A 13447-nucleotide genomic window follows, 5' to 3' on the forward strand; every position below is an offset into this window, starting at 1 on the left:
AAGTAAGTGTCATTGATAGTTCCTTAATACACTCGTCACACAATAAGCCATTACACAATTCAAACAGGGCCAAAAGTGTACAAATCAACTCTAACCCCATCACTCTCAAGTACACAGGATCATGACTTAAAACTCTAATTTGAGTTCAATGATACTTGCGTGGTTCATACCGTATAAATGGTTATTTCTGTGATCATGATATTTCTGCGAAGAAATCACGGAGCACACAAATAAAATTCGCAATATTTTGTCCTATACTCGGAGTCCCAGGAAGTCACTGTTGCGACACATATACATGTGTGTACAGTACCAGCAACTGTCTTCCTGCGTGGTTGGAATGCAGAAATTTAATTTGTAGTAATTAAAACTTCTGTCAAAATTCTCAAATCGCAGTAATTAAGACTTCAGAAATAACCGGTCATACCGTACCTACATGACTTAATACACAACTCTGGGTGTAACTCACTTCAAACATGTACATGTAAACCATTGATTGTTCTAAATAACTAGACTAACTGAAACTGTGTTTACACCCTCACTTCCACACCTATGAGTCCTGAAAACAATCAAATTATGACAAAGTATTACAAATTTATACATCAGTTGCTTCCAATCACGCTACTTGTAATAAAATCTATCTAAACTCATACAAATTCAGTGTTGTTTCATGTGACCACAAATTCTGTAACACCACTAAAGTAGTCTGTAATTATCAAACTGACAAGATTTATAACATATAAGACATAAATGTCACTCCTGGTTATGAAATGTTACGTTCCCGTTAATTAATGGTCGTAAGTCAGAAACAATTGATTTTACATTGGGCACTCTAGACAAGTTTTCATTCTATATTTCAGACAACACACTCATTGCAAATATGAAGTATATTGTTCCAGTAAAAATACTCGGATTAAGGCCACAAGAAAAAATAGTTTGACAGGAACTTCCGCTCAAAATTCATGTGCACGTGCACATTTTATTTTTACATTTTATTTTTATATTTATTATTTATATAAACTACAATGGTGCACAGATGATTTATTAAATATTTTAAATACTACTACTAAAACACTAGACAAGAACTATTAAAAGTCATCTACTTGTAATCTAGTCCTTCTCCACATCTCTTCCTCCTCTTAAAGATCAGTACAATCACTAGACACACATTCAGACGGAGAAGCTTGCCCGACAAACAAACCATCTAACGTTGAATGGGAACAGAACCGAACAAACCGACTAGGAACAACCGTAGAAAGACCGAAAACTACACTAACGGACAACAGGAAAGAGCCTCCACAACAGCAGACTCTCTTTGACAAGCTCATGGCTGACACGATGCGCGCTATAAAGAACACGGACAAAGCCCGGATGATTAGCGGAGATGCTAAGTAGGAGAAAATCTATCACAAATACACCCTATCAAAATGATACACATACCTGAATAGAGCAGAAATCTGTTGTTCAGTTCTTTAGACTACAAATATTTGCGCATGCGTACAAAATACAAAATAAAAAGAATCTGTTCGGTGCTGAAAATCGGTGCGCACGCTCCTGTCAAACAACTAATTTTTTCTTGTGGCCTAACACTGGCAGTTTGTGATTGGCTGTCTGTTCATTGTCTTTAGTTGCCATGTCCAAAAACAAATACAATGTACTGTTTTATGAATGGACCTTCTGACTGCACCAGAAGTGTAACGCAGACATAGCCACCCTCCCAGCCACATACATATCCATGCACAAATCCACACACATAACCAAGTCTCATTTCTGATGGCCCATAGCTGAAATTAGTGATCAGGACAGCCAAAAGAAGACAATGACAGCTGTTATTTAAAGGATGAAACAGACAGCGTACCGGAGAGCATGAACTGCAGATTCCTGCACTTCAGGATTGTCTGGATGTTTCTCCATTGCAACCAACACTTGTTGAAATGCTCCAGCAGCTCGAACATTTTCAATCACTTCATCTAATTAATACACAATCCAATAGAAATTTGCCATTCAATGATTTTGCAATTTCCATCTTACTACATCCAGCTAAAGAACTAATAGCTCGACAAACACATTCACATAACTCTGGATCATCAGGGTACGTTTGTATGGCATGAATTATTCTAGACAGACCACCCTCTTCACACACTTTCACCTTCACTTTCACATCTGTCAAAAATCACATCTTTACTAATTAATAAATTCAAGAAATAGAACCAATGACTGACCTTCTGTATCAACTAGACTAGCCAATGCATTGCAACAGATCATCAAAACAACTTCATTTTCTTCCATTTCTTCTTGTTTTATTACTGACAAAATAATATCCAATCCACCACCAATTATGATTTCATCTTTAGCATCCTCATGCATCGCTAAAGCTCCAAGTGCACGACACCCTCCTCTTTGAACGTTAATGTTAGTGTGGAATGCCTTCAGTGCTTCTGATACAAGATGAACACCATCATTCTTAAGCACAGGCTGTACAACAGCATCTAGAAAATAACATTTGTATTTAGCAAAATAATGACAAACTCTAGAAAAATATATTGTTCCTTGTTAACTTACGCCTACACCCTCATGAACGTATGCACATAGTTCTGAAACCCTTGCACACAACTGGTTTACGGTTTGTTTACGTGACATACTTCTCAAGTACACCACAACGACAAATTGTAAGTCTACATGCTTTGCAACTTTTGAAAAACTTCAAAAACATGCACATTCACACCCACTACCAGTACATGCATGTTCACGATGGCTGTCATGTTTAAAATGTCTCTAAAAGTAACTTTTTCTGCACATTGTTTCTCAAGCAGACAATACAATGCGGATAACTCTCGATAAAAACATTATGACATTTCCCTCTGCTCACTACAGTCAAGTCCACACTAATGACCACACATCAGACATTGTCAGGACAACATCAACATTTGTCTAATTTTTAAACTACTGAATGCTCAGCCTAACTTGCTGTTGCTGACATGAAGACATCTAGAAGGTAAACTACAAACTTAATTTTATATAATAAAATCGAGTGAAAACAAGCAGTCTGACAGTATCAACTACTACAAGACAACCTGGCAATTGGAAGCTAGTCACAATGTATGTCTAAATTTTACGTCTAATGCACTTTAGAGTACCAAACGTTGGCAGACATTGTCTGTATCGCGTCAATCTCCAAGTGTCCTAGATCTCACATAATGTGCATCTAAAAAGTGGACAGCTATATCAAGCAATGCTCTTACACATATCTCATGCGTGCACACCACACCATCAGATGCAAGTCTAAACCTGCATAATCAGAAATAACTTGACTGCATTTCTAGCAATAAGATTACATGTAGACATAGACAAGGTAAGTCCCTTGATCATATCACAGTGAATTAAATGCAACTGTAATGGCCATGCATTCTTGTAGTTCCCTGGGCCACTGAGTGTTTCGATCACTGATTGGCTAAAAGCTGAAAGTTATTTCAGCCTCTTTAATGCCACCAGGATGACTCCAACGCGTCATGTTATAATATGTCACAAAAATGTAATCTCATGCTCACGATGCAAAAGATCCACTTCATTTTCTGGACAAGGCTGTTTGAGTGTCAGAACTTGTTTATTCAATTTCCCTGAACTGGATTGTTCAAGCATCCCATAGATGACATAACCAAGCAACTCTACCTTTGTGAAGACCACCCTGAATTTGTTCTACTTGTTGTCCATGGTGACACTAAAGCTTGAGAATCAAATTCCTGTACATTCCTATATAACAAATACTACATACGAGTAAACATCTTGCTTTGCTTCTACCTTTATGCTGCCACAAATGCACAGCAGACATATTTGGATAGGCTCAGAGCAGAGAACATATTGCAATCTCATATGTGAATTGCATTGAAGAGTAAACTAGATAAGCTAATAAACAATGGACAAAAGACATCCTTCATACAACTGACCACCTGGTTTCATACAATCTTATCATTGGTCCAATGTCAGTGGCAGGCACCAGCTTGCCACACAGATAGAAAAATTTCCTATCTCCCATGATATATGCTCACCTAGAAGTGTGCCTTTTTGCCACACAGCAATTGCTCATTCACAATACAATACACCTTGCTGTTTGCTTAAGACGAGTGGAGTACTACTCATGTGCCACTGAGGCAAACAGCACATATTGTGAAGCAGGCTAAGGTCTGTTCAGAGCAGCAAGCCTCGCGGTCCAATTGGCAAGCTTGTTATGAATAAGTTGTAAGACAGTGTGAAGTATTATGCACATCAGTACTCAGATGGAAAACCAATGAGCTACCGAGTCCACTTCTTTACTCTTACAGAGATGTTGCAATGCTCCTGGCTGCACTTTGTCAAAAGGTTCAGCATCAAATATGCAATTGTGAGATTGTGTTGTATTGTATTGCATTGTATTGCACAGGTAACAACTTAACAACTTAACAGCATAAACCTAGTATCAAAGACATTCCTCTGTATGCAAATACAAGCACCTAACAAGCAACTAGACAGTTGTGACAAAAATGACAAGACTTGTACTTTAAAAGAGTCAACAGAAAGACTAAGTAGTGATACTAAGTAGTGATACAGGGAGAGAGTTCCGATTGTTATAAGCAAAATATAGAGGAGAACAAACAACATCAGTCCTTGCTCTTGGCAGATCAAACTGACATGAGTATCTCGTGTCATGGCTATGCACAGAATCTCTTATTCTCCAGGGGCTATTGATCAGGTGGTTAGGTATAGAACTATTGATTATATTCTCCATATTAGAAACACACAGGCAGCTTCCCTTTTTGTACTAAGGAGAGGCCAACCAGTCTCCTCATGTAAGTGTGCAACCGGAAGTACATCTTGGCAATCCAGTTACTATCCTTGCAGCTGTATTTTGAACTCTTTGCAATTGAGTGCTTGATGAGAATGGAAGACCAGCCCATGCTGTTGATGCATATTCTAGTGCAGGTCGTGGTGTAAACAGAACACAAACAAGCAGATGGAAGCTTAGATTTCAAAGAGAGTAGAAGGCTAAACAAACGATTAACCTTGCTGCACATAACATTGACTTGTGTATGCTACCACAGTCTCTGTTGAATAATGATGCCACGATGTTTATGGCACGATACAGAACATAGGATTTTACCATTCAAGGTAACTGAAATAATCTAAGATTTTTTAATAACAGTAACATTACATTTGCTGGCATTGCACAACAATTTCCAACAATTTAACCATTTGTTGATATCTTGTAAAAAACATTCAGTGAAGAAGCATATAGAACTATGAGACACAGACACAGAGGTGTCGCCCTCAGTAAATACGTTGATTTTGACATTATGACTAGTGGTCAAAGAGTGGTAAGTCATTACGTAGATGTTGAACAATAACGGATGCAGTTTGGATCTTTGCGGAACACCTGCACAAACAGGACCTAACGTTGACTGAAACCATTCAGAACTACTCTCTGTTGCCTGTTGGAGAGATAGTCACAAAACCAGTGAAGGAGTAGACCAGACATGCCATATGCTTGTAAAATTATTTTAGTTTAATTAGTAAGAAGAAAATGCCTTTGTTAAGTCAAGAAAAGCTACTCCAACACTATCACCAATATAGCCTCAAACCATTCTGGATGAGGCGTGTTAACTACAATGATGTTGAATCACCTTGCTTGAAAGCAGACTGAGCGTCACTAAGAAAAGGTTCCAAGAAATAATACAACTTCTGATGAACTAATTTCTCCAGCACCTTGGATGTACAGCTTAGCAGATATTGGCCAGTAGTTGTTGCATCAAAGGTGATGCCCTTTTTGTAGACTGGTGTCATGCACATTAGCAATCTTCCATTCTTGCAGGATCTTAGACATGGACAAAGACAAATTAAATAGTCGGCAAAGAGAAGTACATATATCTGGAGCAGTAGATTTGAGAGCTTGATTTGATACGTTTATCAGGACCACAGGCTTTGATGACATCCAAACTCGGTAAGACTGCTACAACTTCAGTTGGATGAAATGATATTGATGATAAGACTTCTCTATTGATATGAGCAAAATTCAGACTTGTCATCAAGGCAACCTCAGGCATCCTATTCCAACCATAGTACATTGTTACTAAGTAACTTGCTTCACACATCCAGCATTCAAGTACATATTTCAGTCTCAAGTCTTCTATTTGGCTGGACATTTTAGACAGTGTTAGATTTCAGATGATTTACATTGGAAACAGTGGAACCACACATCAGTTTCTCTATTTGACGTCCCCAAAATCTTGCTTTTCACGATTTTCCTTGTAAAAGCAACAGATACAAACATCTCAGTGCATGTCATGTTTGGCAGATATCTAATACACTGCGAAAAGGTACGTCCAATTGATAGAAAAATTCTTAATTTCTTGACAGCAATGTGCAACCTCAGATATTTGATGCAACCCAACCTATCTTCTTCTCCATCCAAACTACCCAACAACACAATTCAGGCATATCCGCCTATTGGTCTGTCCACTCACCTCAGACATCGACAAGACCCATTCCATCTTGTTCTCCAACATAAATATACCTACAGCCTTACTTCTTACTTATCTTATCTTATCTTACTTCTGAGCAACATGCTCCATGTATACCATCCAGGATGTAGCGTTTTTCCTAGGCCACTCCTAACTTGCATACGAGCAGTTTAATTTGCGATCAGAAATTTTTTAAGCTGTGACTGGAATGAACTCTCTGAAATGAACTGTAGAATCAAATGCAGTATAATTCCTAAGTAATTATCTCATTTGTCCACATTATTGAATGAAATGCAAGGGTTTAACCCTCAAGTAAATGCAGCATCAAATGAAAATGGTTTATTTGAAGTATAATAACATCAGTTTGAATCAGTCATCTACCTGTTTGTATACCTGTGACACAATTAAGCACACCTGATTCAGACAACGGGCTTGCATACAGGGAGGCAAAACTTGTGTACACGTATGCATAAAATAGATTGTAAAAACACTGCATCCAAGGTCAGGAATGTAAATTTCAGATTTGGTGGAGATCCGATGTGTCATATTCTAGAGAAACTCAAGCGCGAGGGAAAAAGGGTTCAATCAGCAAAAATCGTGTCATCTCAAGAAAACTCTGAAAGACAGTAGCATCTTCAATTTCTACAATTATTAAATTGGCTTGCACAAGCAAAATTTGGTAGAGCTTCAACTTGTCACTTTGGAGATATGCGCTTACAAACAGATATGCACACAGACATGCATGCACGCACGCAGGCGCACACACACACACACACACACACACACACACACACACACACACACACACACACACACACAGCTCATTTGAGTTTGACTGCTCAGAAACACATGTATGTATGTATGCTTGTACTGTATGTACGCATGTAAATGCAATTTGTAATATGCATAGTTATTTGGTTATTCAGTTATTTAGTTTCAATGTAATCTAGATTGACACTGAGCCTTATTAGCTCTTCTAATAAAGGAAAAATGTATGTCCCCGGTACGTATGTATGTATTGTATGTATATAATGATTGGATGTCCAGCCACTTGGTCAAAATGTCCTGCATATTTCATTATGGTAGCACATCATGCCCGGCTGAGTTAAATGTTACATTTCCACTGCACTGAAATATAAATAATACACAGCATTAGTCATTAAGTGCTACTGCATTTAATTATACCTACCAAACATGAAGGCTAACAACTGCATCTCCTACAGTTTCTGAGATGTAAAACCAACTATCCATATACACTAACAATCTACTATTTCATAAAATATTTCTACCTTTTATAACTATTCTTGTAGGTGCCATAATTGACACAGATCAGATGAGATCATAAACCCTACTCACATGGCATATTCCTAAGTTTGGCTAGAAGATAACATTCATCCACCCTACCCATAATCCAGATATGGTATTAATTCGGAGTGTCTACATGACAATTATTCAGGACAAGATGGGCCCTGAGCCTGTGGGCATAGCTCACATTAACTTAACAGCATACCAGTCAACAGGGTACTGGTAACTGGTATGCAGCACAAAGTGCAGGAATACAATATCTGAATACAAACATGGAAGTAACCTGATTCCAAAATGACTTTTCCAAGAGTAAACAATGCATGTTCCTGTATCTCCAAGTTTTTGGTATATCTTTCCATGGCACCAAGCAATGCCTCAACAACCTTCTCACTTGCCAGGTTGACATCAAAATCATCTGCAACATAAAAATTAACTCATCTTTCCAAAACATGCAGTTCTTTTCCAGGTAGTGCAACTCACCCGCTGCTGCCATGTTTGCCAACATTCTACAGCAATATTCCTGAAGAGCTTCTCCAGTGTAGAACATTTCCATAGCATACAATGCTACATCAAGTGCTCCAGCTTGACGCAAATCATAACAATTATCATCTAAATTAAAGCAGCAAGATCACCAACACCCTATTACAAGTTCAAAAATTCTATCAGACAACTCACAGTCTTCAGAAAGTGAAACGAGAGCCCAACAACCACACTCCTGCACACCTACACTCTCCTTATGGGCTTTCATGGCATCCATGACAGCTGCTATACATCCTGCCTGGCCAACTTGCCTGCAGACCTCATCTGACACAATAAAATAATTGACATAATATAAATTTGCCAAGTGTGAAATTTACCACAAGCAGCTAGGCTGCCCAGAACACGACAAGCACTGTCTTGCAGCTCAGAATCATCAGCATATTTTGCCATAGCAGACAAAATAAGTGAGAGCCCGCCTTTGGCAATGACATCAGTGGCAACTGATTCTACAAATAGCCACTATACTAACATATGAAACAGAAAACCAGTCTACCACATCAATATAAAAACCTTCCACTGCCATATTTGCTAGAGCATGACAGCCATTCTTCTGCACTGCTACATCTTCTGGAAACTCCTTCATGGCAGCCATAGATGACTGCACTCCACCCGCAGCTGCCACAACTCGAGCTAACTCTTCTACAAAGATCAAATTCTATTCTTTAAATACATCCTTGATACATAAATAATAGTAGCATATGATCATCAATTTGTGGTGCAACAGTACAGTATACAACCTACAGACCACAGACTCCTTTGGTAGATATAACAAAACATGTTGCCATGACTATATTTAGCTAAATGTTCTTACCATCACTAATATAATTCTGCCTTAGAACACTCCACAACTGCCCTACAGTTGATGGCAGCCAATTGGAAAAAAACAAGAGCTTACTGGGATAGAATCTGAACATGGAACATGGAACATATAACACAAGAAGTCAAAGACTGCCGCTCACCGCTAGTTAGGTTACAGTGTACATGCAGGGTACTGTAAGGTTTCCAACACATCTACAAATAAGTCGCTCTGAGCTGTAAACAGACAGACGCACCAATCATGTAGCCTACTACCGTCTAGGTGCACAATACTGCGCACAACTATCGTTCCCCTCGTAGTTCGATTACAACTCACACCTTACCTGAAGCGGCCAAATGACCCATGGTGTTGCACGCCCGCGCCTGGATACCTGGTTTATCTCTGAACGTGTTCGTCACACCCATCACTAGGCCGACACCTCCTATTGCCGCTATACGTTCACCTGAAGTAGGCTGAAGGTCATCTAGAGAAACACATTTAACTCTAGTAAATACACTTGTTGCGCAGTTCTAACGAGCTGAATGAAGGAGAACGTGCGGTATAGACACAACTACCGGCTGCGCAGAATGCTAGATGCATGGAAATGTACATGCATTTTTTAAATATAGCCACAGCTCACTCTTCAACGGAGAGAAAAATCCCTTTCGTTTCTTTGTGTAGATCGACCTCTTGTTCAGCACAAACGGCATCGAGTTGCTTTTCATGAGAGGATGCTTTGGCTTGACGTGTCGGGACATGACAACCTCGGCAGGGTCCGAACTGATAGCCAACAAAGACAAGCTACCGCGTCGCTTTCCACTCACAATCATTTCAATGTCAAACTGTGATGACTGAGATAGACAGCGGCGTGCTACAGCTAGAGTACTGCGACACGAAATTCGAGACTTCTCCATTTCCACTGAGTCATTCAATCACCGCAGTGGTGTTGAATGTACACGTGCATTGCGTGCCTTTAGCAGCTGCCTAATTCATGTACCGAATGCAGTGAAGTCGAATCATGATCGCTAACAAAGTAAACTGTCACAAGACGCACAGTCTATACTGCCGCTTATTCGTGATTCTTTTCTCTCTGTGGTCTCTAGCTAGAGTTATCCAGGCAGCCTATCTACGCAGCTCGCTGGTTAGTTCTGTTTGAAGGTGCACTGACCATTTACGCCGGTTCTCTTGCACCACTATACGTACTAAAAACTAAGTTTTCGTAAGACAAACCAACTAGAGTTTAGTTAGAGTTGCACAGTAGGCAATCTGCCTATTTTTAGCAGTCTTGTCTAGACAACATAATATCTCCATGGCATCTTGGCAGCTAGGAGACAAACCAAATGCATTGTACCAATACACGTGCGTTTCCGTCCAGTCATTTGTACGAAATCCACAGCTGACATACCTTTACTATACCGCAACAGAAAAGCAAACAGATCATGTAGATGCCACATGCGTAATAGGAAGTACCAGTTTTATGGACCTTTCTATTCGAGTCCGCAAAGACGACAGCAAACGTCAAATGCCATATCAGGAAAATGTGACGTAATTGTCCAAGATAACCTGGCTATTCTTCCCGATGCGTGTGTACGCAATACGACGTATTAAACGTGATTAGCTAACACTTATCTACATCAGCATAGCTGCAACAAATTTTGTTTACAGTATGGTACGTGTTATGTCCGTGATATACGGTAATGTCCTCTCGCCTCTTGCGCATTTCGTGCAACCTAGAAGACGGACACTCTACAAGCAATTGTAGAATTATGTGTGTCCGGATAGCCCCACTACGTGCATGTTTTACCGAATACGGGACGTTCGTCTTACCGGCTAGCAATTTGCCAATAGCTGCAAGGGCCCAGTCTGCTAGGTTTTCTTCTGTTGAGAATGCTTTCAAAGCGTTGATGACAGTCTCACTAGCAACCATTAACTCATGACCGCCTTCGCCTACAGTACGGCAGTTGATACAAACAGCATAGTATTGGTGAGCGATTTCCCAGGTCACAATAATAAAAATAAAAGAACACTTTACAGAGATTGTTACGTGTAGCTACTATCTTGCAGCCGGCTACTTGCAATTCCAAGCTGTCTGCAAAATGGCTCATAGCTCCAAGGAGAGCTGAAACGCCTTCCTTCTTAGCGCGTCCATCCGCCCCTATTCCTACATAGCCACAACAAACATGAGGCATCTACACCACTTTGCAATGAAAGCAGAACAAGAAGTGCTGACTTAGACCGACCTCGATCTTCGACGTACTGACGAACTCGCGGCTTCATGGTTGAGATTTTCCTGCGACCTTCGCTGCTCGCGTACGTGCCAAGCGAGAGACACCTAGACACTTTACGTCCTTCTCCCGGTTGAAACGAAAGTCTGGACATACCCAGTCCCGGTTTCAGTCTGCTGCTAGTACGCTTTGAAGAAAGCATGCTTTCCATTGCAACACAAACGTCTACGTGAGGTAGATCGCCCGTATGTGTAGAATTCCTTTCACGGTCCTGTCCTATCGCATACTAGGAAACGACCGCCCCCCAGAGATTCAATGTCCACGAACAGTCTCACAGACTTAGGCGTTTAGTACGTGGCATTTCTTGATATAATTACAATTACTGTAAAACGACTGTTTGATTAGCTAACCATTTCGTCTACTCTACTAGTCATTCACTGGATGTCGTGCATTTCAAACACAAGTTCATAGTCCCCGCCATCTCAAATATTGACGAATAACGCGCGCTAAAATGCGTGATTCAGTGACTCTTGAAAAATGATTTCCAGTCTGACAAAACAAAAACCATTACCTACATAATGTTTATTGAGCCGCAATAGATATATGATGCATTATCACCGTTGTGTGGTGGAAGTCGAATTGCAAATATTCACCGTCTTTTTGGGAGCCGCCAACCAGCTAGGTCGATCCCCGCCATCCTTTACTTGTATCTACTGCCACTAAGTTATATTACTGTCTCCATCAAGAAACAGTCTGATTTCATAGGCCTACCATAATAATTATTATGGTTGGGTCGAGGCCTCAATTTCTACGTACGTATACCAGATTGGCAGAAGCCTAGTGTGCAAGTGGTAAAATTCAGTGTTCCATGATGACTCTCTTTGGTGTCCAACAGGAGGTTTTTCTGCCATTAGACACAATGAAGTTTGGGTACTCTTGCCAACTTATTGTTTAAATTATGTGATGTTTGTCACGATGTGGACACAAAACAACCTTTACAACTTCTTACCTAGGAAATATTTCCTCAACTATGGATCTGTAGACAACATCCGTATCCATTGCAAGCAGCGGAATTAATTAGGCCAGGCTAGAGACATGTGGCAACTGTGAATTCACCACTTGAAATGGATACCTATCCACCACCACGAATTGATGATATCTAGGCCAGTCTTGGTGGTGCATGGGAAAACGCAGTCACCGTTCTTGACTTGAAACAAGCATATATTTACAGCTATCTAGATGGAGCCGGATGAGGAGTCTAGACAGCTAGTCTAGGGGCGCATTTCTTTTACCTCCACAAGCTCGAAAGGGTAGAGGTACTCTGGTTGAGCGGAAGTAATCTCGGTGGAAGGCAGTAAAAGAGACGAGCATGCGCACTCACCTGTTGGTTGAAATGGATATGCCCACGAAGAACGCGATCTCCTACTATTGTTTGGAGTCAGTCTATGGCTGAAGAAACGGATGTTTTGATGCTCAAATCGTACTTCCGTCTGCTTTCCGCTATTTCTCTCTACTTGGGCATGCGCAATAGCCTACATCCACCGACTTTACCAGCTCAACCGACATTTCGCTGGTGGAGCTGGTGGAGCCGGTGGAGCCGGTAGACCTCTACCACCTAATCCGGTGGAAATAAAAGAAACGTGCCAGAACTCTACCGCTTCAACCAGTTGAGGTGGTGGAGGTGAAAGAAACGCACCCTAGATGACTAGCGCTGTGAATACTCATATGGATGTGGCCAATACCAACATTTGCCGTACATGTTGCAACAGCACCAGCAATTTGGCAGAAGACTATGGATCAGATTCTACAAGGAATTCATGGATGCAAGTAGATTTGGATGACATCACCGTGACAGGAAGAAGTCTAGGAGAGCACTTGGAGACTTTACGTTTAGACATGGTCTTAGAGATTGAAGGAGACTATGGTATTCGTACAAACAAAAGTAAATGCAAACGCAGAAACGGTGGTCACGTGATTTCTGCGCACTTATCATTCACCAAGAAAGATCACGAGCTGGCAATGCCTCGACAACATAATCAAACTCAGATACGAGCATTCTTAGGCATGGTCCAGTATTACGCGAAATTTCTGCC

General features: G+C 40.4%; 1 protein-coding gene across 2 annotated transcripts; it reads right to left on the minus strand.

Moving 5' to 3' along the window:
* Window positions 1-1815: 1815 nt before the first annotated feature.
* LOC134177144 (protein aardvark-like) lies at window positions 1816-11590 on the minus strand. 2 transcript variants are annotated; one of them, XM_062643880.1, is made up of 12 exons: window positions 11370-11590; window positions 11162-11290; window positions 10957-11076; window positions 9473-9613; window positions 8844-8972; window positions 8651-8779; window positions 8469-8597; window positions 8274-8402; window positions 8077-8208; window positions 2220-2486; window positions 2029-2160; window positions 1816-1967 (listed from the first exon to the last, which is right to left on the minus strand). In XM_062643880.1, the coding sequence occupies exons 1-12, from the start codon at window positions 11563-11565 to the stop codon at window positions 1831-1833; spliced, it is 1770 nt and encodes a 589-aa protein (XP_062499864.1). In that variant the 5' UTR covers window positions 11566-11590; the 3' UTR covers window positions 1816-1830. The 2 variants fall into 2 exon arrangements, with proteins under 2 accessions (XP_062499864.1, XP_062499865.1); XM_062643881.1 differs by having other exon boundaries at window positions 9770-11290; window positions 11370-11388.
* Window positions 11591-13447: the final 1857 nt, after the last annotated feature.

Source organism: Corticium candelabrum, chromosome 3 (assembly GCF_963422355.1).
Source record: "Corticium candelabrum chromosome 3, ooCorCand1.1, whole genome shotgun sequence".
Lineage (NCBI taxonomy): Eukaryota > Metazoa > Porifera > Homoscleromorpha > Homosclerophorida > Plakinidae > Corticium > Corticium candelabrum.